At 34.4% G+C, this 21,530-nt stretch overlaps 1 protein-coding gene across 1 annotated transcript in view; it reads right to left on the reverse strand.

Moving 5' to 3' along the window:
- Positions 1–2,952: 2,952 nt before the first annotated feature.
- LOC134228506 (inositol 1,4,5-triphosphate receptor associated 2-like) overlaps positions 2,953–21,530 on the reverse strand; it is a 58,885-nt gene continuing 40,307 nt past the window's right edge. Inside the window, exons 26-38 of the mRNA XM_062710158.1 lie at positions 20,827–21,014; positions 15,713–15,743; positions 15,140–15,280; positions 14,810–14,941; positions 11,546–11,643; positions 11,079–11,125; positions 10,664–10,728; positions 9,430–9,495; positions 9,057–9,122; positions 8,134–8,291; positions 5,544–5,603; positions 5,049–5,183; positions 2,953–4,717 (exon numbers count right to left, since the gene is read on the reverse strand). Coding sequence (XP_062566142.1) covers positions 4,516–4,717; positions 5,049–5,183; positions 5,544–5,603; positions 8,134–8,291; positions 9,057–9,122; positions 9,430–9,495; positions 10,664–10,728; positions 11,079–11,125; positions 11,546–11,643; positions 14,810–14,941; positions 15,140–15,280; positions 15,713–15,743; positions 20,827–21,014 — 1,389 coding nt within the window. The 3' untranslated portion in view covers positions 2,953–4,515. The remainder of the gene's footprint in view (positions 4,718–5,048; positions 5,184–5,543; positions 5,604–8,133; positions 8,292–9,056; positions 9,123–9,429; positions 9,496–10,663; positions 10,729–11,078; positions 11,126–11,545; positions 11,644–14,809; positions 14,942–15,139; positions 15,281–15,712; positions 15,744–20,826; positions 21,015–21,530) is intronic.

Raw genomic sequence — 21,530 nt, forward strand, 5'->3', positions numbered from 1 at the left:
CAGACAGACGGACACGACAAAAACTATATTCCCCCGAAACTTCGTTACGGGGGCATAACAAACTCATTGACATGGCAAAAACTTTCAATTACGGCGGCATTAAAATTATGCGAAAAAATTTTATACACAAACTGCGTTATACGTAGTCTGGAAGTGAAAGAGAGAGGCGAATTATAAAATTTTAAATAAAAATGTCTTCTACATGCAACTGTTTCCTTAAGCTTCTTCTTAAATATCATTTAATTGCCATGGGTCATCAATAAAATAACAAATACAGTTCTAATTTTTATCTGTACAGAGCGAATTTAAGCGATTCAAAATCAAAGCAAATATTCCCGCTGCAAGTCTTTGGTCGCAAAAGAAAATTAAAACAATTTCATTTGTATACCCACTAGAAACCATCGTTCCGCGTAAATGAGAGTCTTTTGAAAAGAATTAAATCATTAACTTGTGTTGACGTGTTGTTTATTTGTTAATAATGTCAGCTAATTAATTAAGCTAATGGACAATCAATGTAAGTACCAATATATGTAACAAACGGATATTAGATTCATATTTTCTGTAAAATCTGTATCCATATAATGATTAACATACATACAAAAGGTCTTAAAGGGTCAAAAATCGTATAATTTGCTGCAAATTTTCTGAAATATACACTGTAAAATCGTTTGTTTTCAATCGTCAGATATTGTTGTTGCGTCTGTTGTCAGTGGAATCGTCGTTATTATCATCATAACAATCATCGCCATTCTGATATACAACAGAAAGAAAAAGGTAAGAAAAAGAGAATGGGGCATTGACATTGTGTATAGGTCATATTGTCACCTCTAGTTACGTACAGCATTTATATATTTCACACACCTATTACGTGTAGACTTACATGCATTTTCCACATTTTTAACAGGTGGTGAATTTATTTTTCTGGCACAATGTTGCACTTCTTCATTGACGAAATAAAATGTGGAAGGAAGAAAACATTGCAAAATGTAATTTAATATATGAATAAACATATGATTAGTACATAAATTCTTTATATTGTAATCAAATTCCTGGCAAAATATTTTTTAACCAATACATGTCTCTTGTAAAAACATTTTTTTTAACATTAAAACACAAATCACAGTCAACTTTTTTTTTTGTAAAATTGAGTGTGCACAGAAAATTCTTTCTAAATACCACTTTATTTCAATTTGATTTTTTATTTACATTTGAGACATTGGGTGATTAATAATTTCACTCGTTATTCGAATACTTGTAGAAGATACACCACAAGGAAATCATACTCAGTATTTCCGACAGAGACACGAAAAACACTTCAAACACTGACAGTAAGTCACAACTTTCTCAGGATGACCGGAAGTTACGAAGTTCCGGAAGCAGCTCAAGTGATGACACCTCCAGTCAATCAACGAGTACTTCCGAGGGAGAGATTGATGTCGTTGTTACTTCCGGCGCACCATTTTATCAGCAAGAAAATAAGACCACCTTAAAGTTAGAGAAACAAATGTGTGCTTCTGAAAGTACCCCAAAAACTACAAGTAGTACAGATCATGCAACTGTTGCAGCAGTCAAAGTTGTGGGTGGTCTTTGGTACAAGACAGAGACCGCACCAGAAGTTGACAAGAAAATAATCGGACTGGAAAACAACCAAATCAGCCAACCCCAGAAAAAGCAGGTGACCTTACCAGTTCAAAACTTAGAGTCCTCAAATACAAAATTTAAAACCAATTTCGATCGACGTTTTGAACAAAAAGTTAAAAAGTGACAAAAACAGAGAAAAAGGTGACAAATTGAAGAAATCCGAACGTCAGAAACCAAACAATATCAGAAAAAAATATCAAGTTCCGTCGCTAGTGGGAACTGAAAAATCCACAAAACCTTCAAAATCTAGATCTTTCATCAAAGAGAGGAACATGGATGACAAAAAGGAGAAAAGTGAAATAAAATCTAGGAAATGCAAGTGTGACTTCCTCAAACTCATCGTTAACCAGCCGCGGAAAAGACGAAGAGTTTCCAAGCAAAAACGTTTGTTAGAAGAGGATATTAAAATGATAATGGAAGACCCTTTCTTACGTAAAAACCTTTCTGTTTGTAAGTCCGATTATCGGATCATAATTCCAAAATTAAGATTTCCTCATCTGCGTACTCCACGAAAGAAAGGGAAGCAGGTAAATAGACGAACTCCAAGAGATTCTAAAATACATCATAAATAAATTTCAGAAATGGGGATTTTTTCTTGCAAATTTTCAATAATGAGAAGAACAATGTATAGTTTGCATGACGATATAAATTTAAAATGTTTTAGAAATGAATCAAATTTTAAAATTTTATGAAATAAAACCAAGCAATGAATTAAAATTGGACATTTGTGTAATTCAGTAGTGAGCTTCACAGCTACTCTAACCACTTAAACAGCATCAGAGCTCGAATACCATCACCAAAGCTTTGGATGAGTCGCTACAAAAATCTTATATTAGACTCCTGTACTCTCGAGGTGACCTATAAATTGTACTTATACCTGATACTTTTATGTTATTGTTGACCCTGTGGTGGACTCATTTACATATATCTCATGAATCAAAGGCCTTTCTATGTTAACTCTACTTTGTTGCAATTTTCAGATGAAATAACATCTTCACAAAATAAAACCGTGTTTTTATACATGTATGACTTAGGTCAGGAATGTATGTTAAGGTACTAATGGTCTTCAGTGAATCTACTGAGCCAATGCATGACTTACTTTAACATCTAGGCCTACTTTTGAATCAAATATCTATGAGGTTAAGCAATATGGATATTAATCATTAAACTAATAAATATGTACCTGTACAAGAAAACAAGTGGTGCACATTGATCTCCTATTGCTCTTATCTTCATGTATTCACTGAAGTATCACACCCTCAAATTCAAATGCACAAAAATTCTACATTAACAAATAACTTAGCTAGGTGATTAATTTTAAAATTTTATTCAACAAATTGTTTAATCGATAATTTATGATCACAGCCAAAACTTTAACTCAATGAACAACAGATAACACATAGATCCATATACACAATCATCTATAATGTAAAACATTGTAACACTTAAAACAATGCCAGCAATGTTAAATCACACACAAATCTTATCATGTGCATTCTTTCCAAGAATTCTCTGCATATAATGCCACATATATCCTAAAATAATGCACACTTTAAAATCGCACACTTGTATTTATGTAATAGTTAATCCCATAGGCCCATTTATTAAACATATTACACACACACATTCTTTAATTTTTAACAATATAGGAACAAGTTGTTTGAGGAATTAAATGAAAAATTTTACGGAATAAAATATTAAATGCAAGAGGTTTAACAATCAGACTAGGAATTTGAAATCCATCATTACTCATTAGTAGGCAAGTATTCAAATCTTTAAATACAGAATACAGCTACATTCCCCATGCCTATAGGCACCCATTTGCTATACAAATACATGAACTATATGTGAACAGTTTATAACATACAAGTAGAATGAAAATGTACATGTATGTGTACGTTTGAACAGTTCATAAAATATTTGAATCAAGATTGTATTTTTTTCTTCTTCATGTCCTAAATAACTTATAGGTGGAAAGCTTGTGAGACATGTACATGTATGCAGTGTCCCCCTTGATCCAGCAAACTTGAAGCCTACAGTCTAATTCATTACAATTGCTCCTGACTCTAGCCAAAGTTTTAAGGAAACAAAGATAATTTATATTAGGAACTATACTTTTTTGGCACAATTCATTATTATAAAATTATTCCACACCTTTCTTATTGTCAATCGACATAAAAAAAATCAATAATTTGGACTATAGTTTACATGTAATACTATTGGTGGATTTCAGTATGTTAGAGTAAATAGAATGGGGCTTATCTGGGACTCTGATATCACACATGGTGACAAAATATTTTGTATACATAATCTTCATTTAAAAGTAAGATTAATTATTTCAAAAGTAAGATTAATTATAGTAAAACAAAAAAAATCTTAATTAAAAATAAAACAAAAAATAAATAATCTTAATTTTAAAAATTAAAATAAAAACAAAAATTCGTCAGAAGTATTATTAAAATAACTAAATTTTAAACATTTTCAATTAGTAATTGAAACAAGAAGAAACTTGTATGGCAAGATATAAGTGACACATATTATGAGATACATGTACAGTTAAAACAATTGCCATCAATGTAAATTTGATTCGTAAAATCCGATATCTGGTTCACACAAAGACATCAGTAAAATTAGCTTATAGTACATTTTAAAAAAAAGAAAAAATAAAACGTTATGGTTGTATAGCCAAACCTTACACAAATGGGAGAATAAAACATCAATATATTGCTTGTAGTATAAAAATGCACTAAAAGATGGCGGTCCACTATTGCTGTTACTATAAATAGCACAAGGTCAGACTGGTGGGGGGTTTGACTTGGCCATACTCTGGGTACACCTGGACCGCAATTGCTTTTACTAAAAATAGCACTAAGGTCAGACCGGTGGGGGGTTGACATGGTGGTATTCTGGGTACACCTGGACTGCCGCGTACCCCACGGGAAAGAAGGACATGATGACGCTGACGGCGGCCAGGAACAGGAAGAAGATGACAGTGGCCAAGCGGAGCTTCTTACTGGCTGTCTCCCACTCAGGGACGTGCTCCCAAACCTTGGTCATCACTGTGTCTCGCAGGCTTCTGTACCAAAAAAAAAAAACTAAATATATTAGATTGGAAACATTTCACATTTAGTATACTGATAGCAAATGCAAGTAATGTTTAATAGGAAATCTTTAAAATTCCTATTTGAATGTCTTTATCAAATCCAAAAATACAACTGCAGTAAAACAAAGAATTTTATACTGTATGTAATTTTTTATAACTTTTCATAAATGACTTATAGTTTCAAAAACAAATTTAAACATTTATTATTATTCACACATTGAACTTTCTTAATGCCAGGATGTAAAACTCTTTTGGATTAAATCATTTGATAAAGGCTCATTTTCCAGAATGCCTTGTTACTGACACTTCCTCTGTGACTTCCTCCTCTCCCTCCTCACACTTGTCTCGTAGCTCCTCCAGTGAGTCGGTGATAGAGTTCTGCTGATCTCGTAACTGTTTGAGCTGTCCTGTTATCTGAGCCTTGTAGCCCTGCTCAAACCTACACAGAAATCAGGCATCATTAAGTGTACAACTAATATTTTAAATACAGAAATGTTTGATTTGGGAAAATATTTGCAAGACCTATGATGAGTAAAGGTTTATAAAATTTCTCTAGATGTGGTTTCCAAAGGAGCTATTGTGACATCAAGGTTATGCAATTTGTGAATTCTTAAACCTCTGCACATGACATTTTCTGGAATAACTTTGGTAAATGAAAACTGAAATTTTTTAACCAGTAAAACTTACTTTCTTCTTAGAATTAATGTAGATTAATGGCTTCTATAATTGATGTTATTTTCTATAAGCATATATATACTTTCGTGATGAAAAAGCTATGGCAAAATCTGGAGTTACCTACCCTTTCTGAAATGCTTCCTCCTCCACAGAATGTTGCTTGGAGCCAGATCCGGAAGACTTGCTGCAAAATGAGATTTTTTCCTTATGATTACATATTCAAATGTTGAATTTTATCAAAATGTAATACATGTATGAATACATAATTCATCTAAATGTATTTTAAGCACTTTAAACATTTCTTAGTATAGCATTAGAAAATTGACTTCGATGGACAATTTAAGAGCCATTCTCTGTAATGATTTGAAATTTTATGTAGGAGCTGTGGCACGCATAGTCTCAGAATTTCTCCAAACTCTCTATGATAAAAGTCATTGATACCCTAAACAAAAATCAGGCAAAAATTGGTTGCTATGTTTTATAGTTACCATGGCAACATGTCTTAAATTTCGAAAAATGGCATTTTTTAACATGTTTAGAGCCCCATAGTTAACATTTGCGGCAAAGCAAACAATTGGCAATGACTGTTTCCAAAAGTTGAAGGTCAGATGTCTCAAATGCATGATAAACATGTTTGGTAAATCAACTATTACATACGTTACTATGGTAACAAAGTATTCAAAAGTAAAAAAAAATATACATTGAATTATATAAAGTCATACAGTGTCACATAAAAATAAAAAGCAATTATAGGATGAAATATGACCAAATAATAGAAAAAAGAGTTTTGAAACATATACCATGAACAAAATATGATATTTCATTTTGGTTGGCAATGGTTGCCAAGGTTTTTACACCACAGAGAGCCATCAAAGTAACACTCTGTTTGTTTAAATCTGATCCTATCTTTTAAAAAAGCACATTTCCTCATAACTAATGATCAATTTTTAAAGATGTTGGTATGCTCTTAGTTTTCCCATTTGAAAAAATTCAGATTAGATTCTTTAAATAGAGCGTTGCTATGGAGATAAGCAGAAAATATATGCTTAAAAACCTGAAAACTATTTTTTTTTCCTTGGATACGTACCCTTAAATGTAGATTCCCAAAATTTTTATGATTGATATTTATTAACAGCTAACCTGACTTTTAATTTTGACTATCATCCAATCTCTAAGTGGATGCAAGAAGTTGGCACAAAGGGTTTGATATTGATATAAAGTTCACAAAATCGAACATTTTCCCTTCTTGGTTACCATAGCAACAGTGTTGTTTTCTTCATCAACTTTTATCAATATATGATATTCAACTTTAGTTCTAACAGATAAGTACTATTCAAGCTGAGTCCTTTAATTTGTTTCTTGATTATATGGCAATTTAATTCTTAAAGCAGTGAAAAATAATTCACTTTTAAGCACTGGTACTTTGTTTCCATGGCAACACTGCAAAGTAGCAATTTTACCCAATTTTTCTTATGGTTTTGGTGTTGCAAGGTCCTAAGGATGTATATTTGCCAGTCTTGAATTTTCATGTTTTTCCTCAAGACAGTAGCATTAACCCAATCTTACTTACTGGTTTTGCATAGTTACACTGTGTTACCATGGCAACCATAAAATTTATTCATAGAATAATATTTCTTATACTTATATACTTAAGGTCAAACATTTTCATTGTTTTTCTTAAGTCGATGATTGAGATTTAGCATGTAACACCTACCATTAGTGAATATGGAGTGTTTTTCAGCATATTTCAGCATTTTAAATGTATTCCAAATGTACCCTTGGTTACCACTTACTTAGAGATATATTCTAAACAGTTTGTTTACAGTTTAAGTGACATCAAGGTGTCATGTTTTTGTCAGGGTGGTTTCATTGCTTTTTCTAGTGTTTATTAAGCCACAGTCAGGATTTAAATTGGCTGAAAATCTCGATTTTTCAAACTTTTCCGGCTGTTGCCATTTAGCAACGAAATTTTGTTATATTTGTTTCTGGTGTCAAGTACTAAGCATGGGTGAAGTTTCATCAAAATCGGTGACCATGCGTGGCAACGAAGTTTAAGTGGTTACAGAGAATGGCAATTAATTATTCCCTTATACCAAATACATAAAATTTTCTCAAAAAGTTGAATAAAAAATTTAAGAAATGATTGCGGTTCAAAAAAATTCCATCAATTATGAAATAAAATTTTGGATATTGTATAAATTATTCTCTACAGAAGAGTTGACTATGGTACCTACCCGTCAGACTGGGTACTGTCCTGTGACAATCCGAGGTTCTGTCCTAACAGTGAGGGGGTGCTGGTCTGTTTACTACCTACCCTTCAGACTGGGTACTGTCCTGTGACAATCTGAGGTTCTGTCCTAACAGTGAGGAGGTACTGGTCTGTTTACTACCTACCCGTGAGACTGGGTACTGTCCTATGACAATCTGAGGTTCTGTCCTAACAGTGAGGAGGTACTGGTCTGTTTACTACCTACCCGTCTGACTGGGTACTGTCCTGTGACAATCTGAGGTTCTGTCCTAACAGTGAGGAGGTGCTGGTCTGTTTACTACCTACCCGTCAGACTGGGTACTGTCCTGTGACAGTCTGAGGTTCTGTCCTAGCAGTGAAGAGGTGCTGGTCTGTTTACTACCTACCTGTCAGACTGGGTACTGTCCTGTGACAGTCTGAGGTTCTGCCCTAATAGTGAGGAGGTACTGGTCTGTTTACTACCTACCCGTCAGACTGGGTACTGTCCTGTGACAGTCTGAGGTTCTGCCCTAATAGTGAGGAGGTACTGGTCTGTTTACTCATGGAGGCTCTCCTAAAGGCTGAGGTGGTAGAATTCTTTAGGGCGGCTACTGACGCTAGCTGCTGAAACTTGGAGCGGGCATCCTAAAAGCAAGGTACAACTGTTAAGCTAAAAAATCTTCACAGCCTAAAACAAATGTTTTATGTTGTTTACTCTTTCACTGAACATAGAAAACATTAAGATATTCAACAAACTCAAGCTCAGTGCAATTTATAAACTTTTTTTTACCTAAAAAAGACTAAAAAATAAAAAAGAAATTAGCAGACACAAAAGAATGGATAGATATATTGAAATATACATATATTCATGCATGAACATGCAAGGAATGATGCATCATATATATAAGGAATGTTTATTTGCCTCACCTGATTAAATTAAACTAAAAAAATTTAATATGTCCCCTTGTTTTTCCTTTTTTTTTTTGAGTCAGGTAAGGGGGGTGGGGTGGGGGGGGGGGGGGGGGGAGGAGGAGGAGAGGGGAGGTGGAGGAAATCTTTAAATTCAAGTTTTTTATTAGCACTAAAACTTAAATTAAGAAAACAAATCCTTATGCTGCATTATCATATTTGCACGTGTATTTTCCAAGGAAATTCATCTCCTGTACAACAACAAATAAATTTTCCCCTTCATTTACAAAACTTCAAGGGTCAGAAGAGAGCAAATAAATATATGTTTAAATGTGTCTCAATCATAATTTTTTGTCTTGATGGAAATTAAAAAAAAAATCTTTGAGAGTTTTTAAATGTAAATATAATTAAGATTTTTTTCCCTCATTGAAGTACATAGTACAATAAATTGTTACACTTTGTTTACAAGCAGTAGGAAGCACATGGCTGTATCATTCTCACCTCTTCTGTGACAGACAATTCTCGTCGTAGGGTTGGTGTAACATGCATGGCCTCAGAAAAGCTGTCCTATGGTAAAATAAAATGCATGCACATTCCCGCCTAGTAAATGCATTCCAGTGATATTGATGCTATTTTCGTAGATTATCATAAAATATGCTTTATGCTATGATGCTTATAATGCTGATATAATTGAAGTTAGATAAAATATGTATGGTATAAAAAAAGATCTTTATAATATTATGTAGCATTTACAATATAATGATGTGTACATGTACGTTATATTAGGCAGTTGATAATATATAGGAGCTTACATGATGTAAATTAAAGTTCGGTTTTGAAGGATCTCACACACAGGGTTCAAAAGGTGACTTACCATGGATACAGAGTGGGGAAGCCCACTTCGATTCAAGGTCGCATCACTAACACGGCGACGAGCACCCTGTTTAAGTTCATATAAAATTGTTTGTTACATGCATGCAGAGGTCCTATGTTTAAAAATGTGATAACAACTATTATTTCAAAATGACTTTTTAAGTGAATATAACCTGCACTCTACCATCAATTTTATTTTCAAACTGAGTATTCACTTTAACAATAATGTTTCAAGTTATCTTCTCCATTTATTGCAGTCATGAATTCCTAAGTATCATAAAATCAAGCACTGAAAAGATTTTTCATATTGAACATTAAAGACTTCCCTTTTTATAATGTACAAACAAACTTTGTTATTTCAAACCTGATTGGGCTGCAAAAAAATCTTCGAAATATCCAAGGATTCAAGATATTTAGGGTAAAATACTTAAAAAGAATATGAAGTTGGGACTTTCATATCGCTTTGACATATCCATGGTATTCGAGGTATCAGAGTTTGAGATACCGAACTTCAACTGTATTTAATCTTCATTTCAAGAAAGCCTAATAGTTTTTTATCCCAGTATGTTGGTATACCCAACAGTTGTAATATACCACCATTTCCCCACAGTGACTTATAATTCTACCCAGGGAGGAAGCAAGGGTTTTTACTGAAAAATCATATCTATCTTCTATTATAAGAGAATGGATCTATGCCTATATACAATGTTAGATAAAATAAGACTTTTTTGTTAGACAATAGATTACATATAATATCAGAGGCATCTAAGACAGACGAGCAAGATCCACAAAACAGAAAATTAAAGAATCATAAAGTGAAAGATAACTCTATATCTAAATTAACTGCAAAACTTGCCATGCAAGATAAACTAAACATCAGAAACCAAAAGTTGCAGAACATCAAAACTTTAATTAATTACAACTAATATTTACAGTACAGAAGAAGCCTTGCATGAAAAGCATGTATTGTTGATCTACATGTTCATGGGCCACAAAGGTACACTATATAATATATAAAACAAGATAACATGCTGAGTCTTCCATTAACATGACAAGTGTTGCAATCAGTGATTGGAATTGGACTTGATCATTAAGACCTATGAAGAATACCTGCAGTTAAATAAATTTTTTTTCTTTAACCAAGCTGCAGTGACGACTGATATTGTAATGGGATGTGACATAATTTTGTCTTGCAGAGAATAGATATTATAATCATAGAATTCTAGCTAATTTACTTTTGGTAGAAAGGGATTGCTCTGGCACACAGAAGCTGATCTTCTCGAAAGTCCAGTAAATTCTCCTGGAAAGAATATAATTAACAACAAATCATTCAAGATCCACAATTCATCAGCTAGAAATTTAATCAAACTGATTTTCTTATTTCTCTCTATCTACATTAGTAGAAATCATCTTTATCAATCTCACATCAACTGTCCCCTTACCAATTAAGCAATAATTTAAGAGTCATATCCATGAATTATCTTTGGTTTTTAGAGAAGTATTTTGAGATGAGGCATCACATTGCTTCACATTAACTTTATTATTTAAATAATCAATCTGATATAAAGTAATTATCAAGTGGTTGGTATAATTAAACCATTTTAGAAGGCATTGAATAACCAGCAATTAAATATGATAAGAAACTCTTACCTATTTCTGAGCTACCACCAAATGGTCTGTTGTCCTGAATCAATTTTCTACAGCAGAAAAATACAAAATCTTTATCACTGATACAGTATTTATAAGAGACTTTGAATACAAGCACTCAATATCACTATCATGAAAACAATGCAATATATCAATTTCTTCAACTTAACTTTTAATTAACGTTTATATTTCATAGTAAATTGTTCACTATTAATATACAAAAATTCAACTGTATTAATTTAACTTCCCTTAAGTACTGTATTATGGTTATTTTTGCCCTTTTACACTTGAAAAACAATTCTGTCCCTTTTTAAATTCGCCAAAAATTCAGTTCTGTTTAAGAAATTATACTGTTTTCTTTGAATTCACCCCATTTTAAATTCGCACAATTGTGATCAGGACGAAAGGGGCGAAAGTAAAATGGGGGCAAAAATTTCCCTGTATAAAGTAATCTGACTGATCCACATTACCTGGCCTCCTCTAGTTCTGCTGTCTGTCTCTCGTGAGATAATCTCAGGTTATCTACATGAGTCAACATGATCTCTATTGCCTTACTCATCCTCTTCTCCTGCATATAAAAACATCAGTTTATTAAGACATTTATTCTTATATTCAAATACTGTAGAAGTACAGTGTTTCCTGCCTGGAACTAGTTATTAATGCTAATGTACACAGTCACAAATTTTCAGCAAAAATTTGCTTCAGCACACTTAAGTACATGCATTTACAATGTAAGGCATTAAGAGGCAATCTAAAAAATTCCCATAATTTTCTATTCATGGATTGAATATACACAAATATATATAAATGATATGTAGAGTGCTGAGCTGAGCTCAAGTTTATTACTCTTTTACAGACTAGTTTACAATAGTTAATCTACGCTTTCACTATTACTAATATACAATAGATTTCTGAATTGTAAACATGTACGTAGTGCAATAAAACTGTTACATCAATATGTATACAATGTATTTAATTTCAAAATTAATATATAAGCTGCATATTTTATCTAAATGCAAGAAATCAAACACTAGTAAGTGTCCTTTCTATACATAACGGTAGTACATAAACATGTACCCCATAATTGAAGCCATTTTGTACGTGTCCGTCAATGACCTTTGACAGGTAAACAATTAAAGCGTGTCTCTTATAAAAACAGAGACAGCGAGACCCCGAGAGCTTGGGATAGATTTAAATTATGAAATTTGTGCAAACAATCAATGATTGCATGAAATTATTATCAAAAAAAAAGAAAACATGGTTTAATTATTCTTGTAACTGACCCCGATTTACAAGTATTTACAATTTTGTATTAGCTGTTTAATCAATATTCTTTCTGAATAGTTGTATCACGTCAGATCAGTTTAAATCTACAAACTAAACAAATGCCCTCTTCATTTAAAACAGTAAGAGGTAAACAATTAAGGAATAACTCTAATTGCTTTATAATTCGCTTCGCGGATTATAAAGCGTAAACTGACCCAAACCATATTATACTCGATAATTTGGCCAAGAATTAGAGTCATTTCTTATAATTTAATTTTAAAATAATTATTCAACTGGGGATGTAAAATTGTGTTGTTTTTATGAGTTCAAAGAAGAAGGTATGGTTTTAGCTTTATTGCGCCCTAAAAATGTAATGACATCAAAAAGTTTTGAAACTGGCTTAAATATTAGTCAAATAAATGACTCTGATAAATCAGGAAAGAATATGGCATGAAGGTTTACCATTCTGCAAACATGACGTCATTAATGTGAAGCATTTCTCTATTTTCAACAGAAAAAGCCTCAAAATGGCACATTTTAAGGGTGATTTTCCTTTAGAAAACAGTGTCCACAGCCGTCGCCCACGTTAATTTTTTGATATTTTGTGCAAAATTCAATAACAAATCACATATCTCAAGATCTTTGTGGGCGATGCCTGTGGACAATGTTATCTGAAAGAAAATTTCATTGAAAATAGGTGTCTTCTGCAACTTTTTAAGAAAATACGGGAAAATGCACATGTTTATGATGTCATAATAAGCATTTAAAAACACATATGAAAAAAATGACTTGTATGATTTTTCTGCATTGAATTTCAATTATTTAAAAAGCATGTGTTGTCAACTTTCACACCAGCTTTATTTTTTAGAAAATCACAGGGCAAAAGAACTATATGAGGTATATTGCATATGTTTGCCCCCACAAAAGTCAAATTTTGAAAACTTCCTGAAATGTGCTGAATTCAATAAATTGTACGAGAAATATAAGTTAACAGAAAATATTATAGTTCCAGAGCAGTGTATTCACAATTTCTGTTTTTATGACGTCACAAACTAGTCTGATTTTATATCCTTTTTCAGAAAGAGGACAAAATGGACAAAATTTCAACAATTTAAGCTTTAAAATCTATAGAGCGCATGTGTGTTCAGGAACAATATTGACATATTTCATTGATATTATCATTCTACACATTATATCAAAATAATAACCCTGAACACACATGCGCTCGATGACTTTTATTTAAAATATCGACGAAATATGTACATTTTTCTGCAAAATTCATAAAAAACTGAAATTTACGTCATATTTGTGACGTCATTACGTACATATGACGTCATTACTTATGAAATTATTCAGTGCTTTGAAGTCAGCATATACTCCCCTGTTTAAGGACTTAATTAAATATTACTCCATCAAAGTTTGATTTTGGGGGGCAAATGTTGGTTAATACCGCATATAGTTCTTTGTATGGAAACCATACCTTCTTCTTTACCGCGCAATAATACAACCGTAGTAATGGAAGTGATGGGAAGCAAGGGGAGGTAAAAACTGATACATAGATCTAGCAGCCATGATGCTTGTTTACATGAGGTAAGATCGAGCAACTGTTTGAAATTAAAGGTAAATTTATTAAATCTGGAATTTTCCATGAATCCCAAGGACTGGAAATGAGGGGATTGATGGATACAGATGATTATGCTAGTTGTCAAGGGGGTGTGTCCCCATACCAAACCAGATTATACAAAATGTTATGCGTTCCTTTTTGGAAATCAACCAATGAGAGGCAAGAATACAAGCAAAATTAAATTATTCCTTAATAAATATGTTTTATCTTCTTTCCCATTCTGATTTTTTTGACATTTTTGCAGAGAACTTACTATAGGAAAGTTTCACTTGAAGACTGTATATATGTTTTACTGATTCGGTACATGATACATCATGTTTGATGTTACACTGCAAAATACAAGTTGAGAATATACTATCACTAATTACTGCAGCTGACGCAACAAAAAAACTGTTGATTTTGATGTTTGCAGAACATGCATCGACGTACAAATAATTTCCTTTGAACATTATACCATACCCTTAATTTTACATATAAAAATATTGATCTGAAAATAAATGAAATGGGCAAATAAACATTTATTGCCTTAATTGAATTCAAAATTACTTTGATGAAACACATTTTTAACGTATAACCGACTGAAGAAATTTTAGTCGATAGTCGGTATGATCGAATGATAGTCGAGTACTCGAATATTCGTTGACATCCCTAACAAATACACTAGTAAATAGAAATAAGTTGGCCAAAATAGAAGTACAGAGCAAGTAATGGTACATTTTTTACATGTACCTGCAATACCACAAGTATACTTGAGCACTGGCTAGCTCACACTCACTAAAACTCAACCTGTCAAATATCACAATGCATTGAACACTATAGGAGATGTTCTGACCCTGTCTCTCACCTGTTGCACTGCCCCAAACACCTCAGCCCGTGAGGACACCCTGGCACTGGCCTGCTCTAACACAGTCACATGTTTCTGTATCTTCAGAAGGAGGTCTCGGACTTGAGTGTCCACACAGATCTGATTCAGTTGCTGTAATCAAATCAGTCAAAAGATGAAAAGTTGAAGCAATGGAGGGGGGGGGGGCACAGTTACTCCCTTTCTTTTTCAATTATAAAATTTATATACAGGACTAACAAGAACTGTGGACCAAGAATATTAGATCTAAGTCATATTCTCCTTCATATAAATCAAATTTGAACCAAGACAAATGTCTATTTTTTTCCTGACCTCGAGTGCCTCTCTGAGTCCTTTGATTTCCTTGGCTACGTTCTCCTCGGCTATGTCTCGAGATCTCTCCTGTATCTCTAGTCTCTTCTCCAATGTTATCTTGTCTGTCTTGAATGCCAGCGAAAGACTTGTGAACTTATTCTAAAAGAGAAAGTTGTTCTTTTAATAAAAATCACATATGACTAGATTTTGTAATCTAATTAACTTGTTCAAAGCATTTTCATGAGTCAAATATTTTTGTAGCTAGGTCTCAAGAAAATATTAAAGAATGCATTCATTAAACTCTTCAATGCTGCGAGATAAAGAAGGACATGTCACATTAAAATACAGTCAAACCATGTTATCTCAAACTCAATGTGACTGAGAAAAAAAACTTGAAGAGATCTGGAGGTTTGAAATACCCAGACGTGTAAAATACTTAAAGAATGTGGGATTTGGGCTTCCAAATTAATAAGGCATATATATCTATTGGGTTTGTGATATTCATTGGTGTTTGAAATACCGGTACTGAATTTTAACTACATAAGGAAAATTAAGTGCTAATTATAGAATTAAATTCTTCCTAAGACTTACTTCAATTTCTTGTTCTGACAACTGATCAGGACTGCAAAGAAAGAATATCAAATATATTAGCATAAAGATAATGAAGATTACTTCCTGTTAATTAAAAGCTTCCTCTTTAATATTTTTACAACAATGAAGTCTTTCAATATGGCATTCATGTATTATAAGATTATAAACATGGCAATTCAAAACTAACATTTTTATAAATTGTACATAGGATATACAACAAAATTTAGAGTTGTTTAAAATTTTAAAAAAAAAACAGTCAATCTAAAAAATCCTTTTCATATTAAAAAAAAAGTGTCTAGAGATAAAAAAAAAAATAATATGAAAACTTTACCTTATAGTTCTCCCAAATAATTTTAGAACAACCCGATAAAATGAATCTGCCATTTTTTTTTTCTATGTCATGTGTTCAGTTGCACATCATGCAAGTAAGTGAAAGTCTTCATATGACAGCCTTCAAAAAGGCAATTTCTTATCATTTTTTCTTGTGCAGGCAAAAATAAATCCCCCTTTTCTGATTTAATGCAACTATAAGTAATTAGAAAGCTATTTGTCAGCTCTGTAAATCATAGGTGGGGTACAGACTGCATTCAGGTATTCTCATGTGAATGCATTAAAAAGGGTGACAACTCTTCAGAAACACTAAATAGCTTACTCAAAGACATGCAATTAACCGAAACCAAAAATACTCATGAAAGCAACTTCAGATGCATTAATGAAGAGTGTGTTTTGATGTATAATCTTTTCTATAACACACACCCAGGTATGCATTTTTTAATGCTTTGTAGGGCCTAATTACACATCAATCTGTTCTTGTAGCAGAGGAATTTGATTGTTTTCTCAACAGTCTTTGATTAGTAAAAAAATTATTAAAAGATGCCTTTATGAAATAGACTGATTCCTTTGTTTAGCAGCTCTAAAGTTTTCTTGAACAATGATGGAGAGCTATGAGAAAGGCTGACAGACACACCAAAAATTATATGCCACCAAATCTTACATCATAAAGGCATGAGGAATTTTTCTGATCACCTCAAGTAAGCAAAAGAAATAACAATATTTCTCCAAATTTAAGAATTTATATCAACTGGAATTCAGGCACCAGGTATTAAGCTTATGAAGGTGTAAAGGTTTCTATGAAGGGGTTTAATCTTTAATGATATAGCTGGCCTAGATGCTTGAGAATGATATCTAACAGTAGCATTAATTCAGACAAAGTGTTTCATTCCTAACTTAACTACAACGATCTTGAGACCAGACTCAAGATTTTTATGGGTAAAGCTTAATATGTACATGTAAAAGCCATTTGATACTGAAATGACAGACAACGGATTGAAATACCAAATCAGCTTCATATATCTTTACAAATTAAAGATCAATTTCATTCTGATCTGAATTTGAAATCAAGGCATGTAGGGTAAATTAAGGGAATTGTGTATCGGTCAAGCAACAGTTGATTTTGAAACAAGAGGCCCAGGGGCCACAGCGCTCATCTGAGCACATCAGGCTTGAATTTACTCCACCACCCCCCTCCAGGCATTCATCATTTGAACAAACTAGAATCTACACTACCTGAGGATGATCCCATATAAATATCACAAATCATAGCTTTGAAGTACTTGAAAAGAAGATTTTAAAAGGTTTCCCTATGTAAAACTTGGGTCGGCCATTTTGGCCCCACCCTAGCCCCGGGGGTCATTATTTGAACAAACTTGAATCTACACTACCTGAGGATGATTCCACATGAGTTTCATCTCTCCTGGCCCAGTGGTTCTTGAGAAGAAGATTTTTAAAGATTTTTCTTATATATTCCTATGTAAAACTTGGGTCGGCCATTTTTGCCCCACCCTAGCCCCGGGGGTCATGATTTGAACAAACTTGAATCCACACTACCTGAGGATAATTCCACATGAGTTTCATCTTTCCTGGCCCAATGGTTCTGGAGAAAAAGATTTTTAAAGATTTTTCCTATATATTCCTATGTAAAACTTGGGTCAACCATTTTTGCCCCACCCTAGCCCCGGGGGTCATGATTTGAACAAACTTGAATCCACACTACCTGAGGATGATTCCACATGAGTTTCATCTTTCCTGGCCCAGTGGTACTGGAGAAGATTTTTAAAGATTTTTCCTATATATTCCTATGTAAAACTTGGGTCGGCCATTTTGGCCCCACCCTTGCCTCAGGGGTCATGATTTGAACAAACTTGAATCTACACTACCTGAGGATGATTCCACATGAGTTTCATCTTTCCTTTCCTAGTGGTTCTTGAGAAGAAGATTTTTAAAGATTTTTCCTATATATTCCTATGTAAAACTTGGGTCGGCCATTTTGGCCCCACCCTAGCCCCGGGGGTCATGATTTGAACAAACTTGAATCTACACTACCTGAGGATGATTCCACATGAGTTTCATCTATCCTGACCCAGTGGTTCATGAGAAGAAGATTTTTTAAAAATGCCATAAATTTTTCACAAATTCATAATTATCTCCCCTTGGAAGGGGGCGTGGCCCTTCATTTGAACAAACTTGATTCCCCTTCACCCAAGGATACTTTGTGCCAAGTTTGGTTGATATATTGGCCCAGTGGTTCTTGAGAAGAAGATGAAAATGTGAAAAGTTTACGACGACGACGACGACAGACAACGGACAAATTTTGATCAGAAAAGCTCACTTGAGCCTTCGGCTCAGGTGAGCTAAAAACTTTTCTTTACTAATAAAGCTATCTGTGAAATGACATTTGGCATTTACTTATTTTTTCTGGGGTCAAGGCAAATACATGTATTACTTAAAAGAAAGTTGAAATGTTCAAACAAAATGAAATGGGAAGTTGTTCTTTTATTCATATTCACAATGAATTTTTAAAAATACACAGAAATAGGTAGAGGAGGTTCAATCTGTTGAGCATTTTGGTTGTCAAGGTCATTTCAAAGTAAGGCATTTTAATAAGCAATATTCATAAGTAAGGTGAAATACTAATTTATAACTGATTATGTAACCCTGCTATGGCAAACATCTGAACACACATTAATCATTACCTGCCCGATACACATTCATTAAAAACACAAAGTAAAAAATTTGACAACAACAAAACGACACTGCACCTTAAGTCCTCTCCGTTAAACACATTCAACTCCTGATAAATCTCGTCCACGATTTTACGAAATTCCTCCATGGAAACGCCGACCATTCTTCTAAGTACTCAACTGATTTCTGCACGTGCACTAAGTCACCAAGAACTCTTAACTATAGCTTCATTGCATTTTGTGTTTTTTTTTTCTTCTTTGTTCTAAAAGATTACCTAAGTACCAATCAATTCTTCCATTGTACAGTTTGGTGAATAAATGTCCTTGATCATAAGGAAGTATCTAGAAGACTATCTGCTATCTTTAACACCTATATATGCCTACGTGTATGCATTACGAAGGTTCAATATTCAATCAGCCTGATAGTAAAGCCCCCATACAGCTTTGCATGGTAAAACTGATAACACTTTTTTTTTTCTTCCTAATATTTTAAATTGTTGACATTCAGATATATATCTCGATCAGTTTTAATCAATAAAAAAATCACCTGTTATTATTAAACTGTAACAAAAGCAATTTATAGGATACACTGATTTTAACCAGTATCTGAATCGACAATTCAATGACTACAAAAAAAAAATATAAAATTAACATAAAACAGGTGTCCTAAATGTGACCTTGATTTTTTTGTATAGAATGCATGTCCTGCATGTTATCTAATCCCCTTTACTTTTGTCACGGCTCTGATACAGATTTCACGTAAGAGGATTCTTTGGGATTACTTATTGCTTCTCAGACTCAAATACGATGTACTGAGGTGGTAGAACCTTAACAATTATGTATATAACTATCTATGTACAAAATATTATCCCAACACAATACCCCCTCACACTCTACTTATTCAAGAAGCTTTTATACCCTATGAACCTTGTACATGTGCATATGTACTGACTTGGTAAATGCCCTGAAAAACTGCTGTTTTGTCATGGTTTAACATAAGGACTGTTGCATTATCAGTTTTCTGTGCTGTTAAGCCACCTATCCTTCCTGTTTGACTTTGTCTGGGATGCTAACTTGATGTTCCCCCACACAAAGACCCCACCTCTCTTCTTGTTCAGGTATATCCTGGTCATTGAATAATACTATCTAAAGCAGGATATGGAGGATACTTACCTCCCCCTCCTTTATATGTAACGGGAGAGGAGAAAATGCAGTGGACCAGACCAGGATTCGAACCCGGGCCCCCTGAAACTCTGGTCAGGTGCTCTACCTACCGAGCTATCTGGCCACCAGCCAACACACCCAGCTGACTAGCCATATTCCTCCCTCCTTAAAGGTCTTTGGCCCCCCCCCACAGACCCCAACCCAGGCTGTCAGTTCCAGGGCATGCCACGTCACCAAATGTAACGGGAGAGGAGAAAATACAGCGGACAAGACTAGGATGTGAACCTGGGCCCCCAGAAACTTCAGTCAGGTGCTCTACCAACTGGGCTATCTGGCCACCAGCGATCAAATCCGTCTGGCCGCCACACATATAAAACCCACCCACCTCTCTGACCTTGCTCCATTTTTTCCTGGTTTACCCCCTCAACCCTCCCTCTCCCCCTATTGTAAGACCCCCACCAACCTCTCTTCTTGCTTTGTTTTGTCCCGTTCTATCCCTCCCACCTCTCCTCCTTTTCTGTTTTGTCCTGGTCTCCCCCTCCCCTATACCTCCCATCATAATACCCCCACCCACCTCTCTTTCTGTTCTGTTTCATCCTAGTTTACCCCTCCCCCTACTGTGATCCCCGCCCACCTTTCCTCCTGATCTTTTTTTTTAAGAGACCCCCCCTCACCAATATCCCCCTTATAAGACCCCTACCCACCTCTCCTCCTGTTCTGTTTTGTCCTGGTCGACCCCCAGGTCCTGCAGTGGTGTCTCTGGTATGCTGGGCATAACCTGACTGTTGGTCCCCCCCATCATACCACCTTTACCCACCTCTCAACCTGTTCTGTTTTATCCTGGTCCACCCCCAGGTCCTGCAGTAGCGTCTCGGGCATACTGGGCATCACCTGACTGTTGGTCCCCCCTATCATAACACCCCTACCCACCTCTCCTCACGTTCTGTTTTGTCCTGGTCCACCCCCAGGTCCTGCAGTAGTGTCTCTGGTATACTGGGCATCACCTGACTGTCGGTCCCCCCGTCCCCGTTGGTCATCGGTTGTCCTGATTCCTGCATCTCATTCAGATCTGGCATTCTCAGGAACTTCATCTGCTCCCGACGCTTGGCAAGGTTTCCCTGGAAAATTTATCCTAGATATTATTGTGCTCAAATATAGATCATTTTATCAAACATAAAAAGATTTAAGATTTATCTACAGATCTCGAGTATTTTAATCTTCCATGATAAAAGATTGTGTAAGGTTTGTAACAACCTATATATGCACAAGGTTTTGTTTTATTTCTAGATCTCTAAGACATGATTTCAGTATATATCAACATATGTTCCTCTTATTGTAGCATTGAATACATTTGTATGCATCTGCTGGGGATTAAACCCAGGGCCTTTGGCTTGCCAAACCTCTGTTCTACCAATATTGAGCTAAAAGGTTAACCCACTAGTCCAGGCTTGTAGGAATGGATGCAGTGTATAATAGAACACTACCACACAGAGATAGCTAGAGACTCAAGAGTTTATTTTCCATCTAATGCACTGTCAACTATTAAATAAAAACATAGTATTTTTGATTTTTCAGAAATTCACAGGACCAAAAAAGGCAACCTAAAAAAACTTGATCTTTTGAAGCATAATCAT

Source organism: Saccostrea cucullata, unplaced genomic scaffold (assembly GCF_032062105.1).
Source record: "Saccostrea cucullata isolate Sc308-1 unplaced genomic scaffold, CSIRO_AGI_Scuc_v1 ctg76, whole genome shotgun sequence".
NCBI lineage: Eukaryota > Metazoa > Mollusca > Bivalvia > Ostreida > Ostreidae > Saccostrea > Saccostrea cuccullata.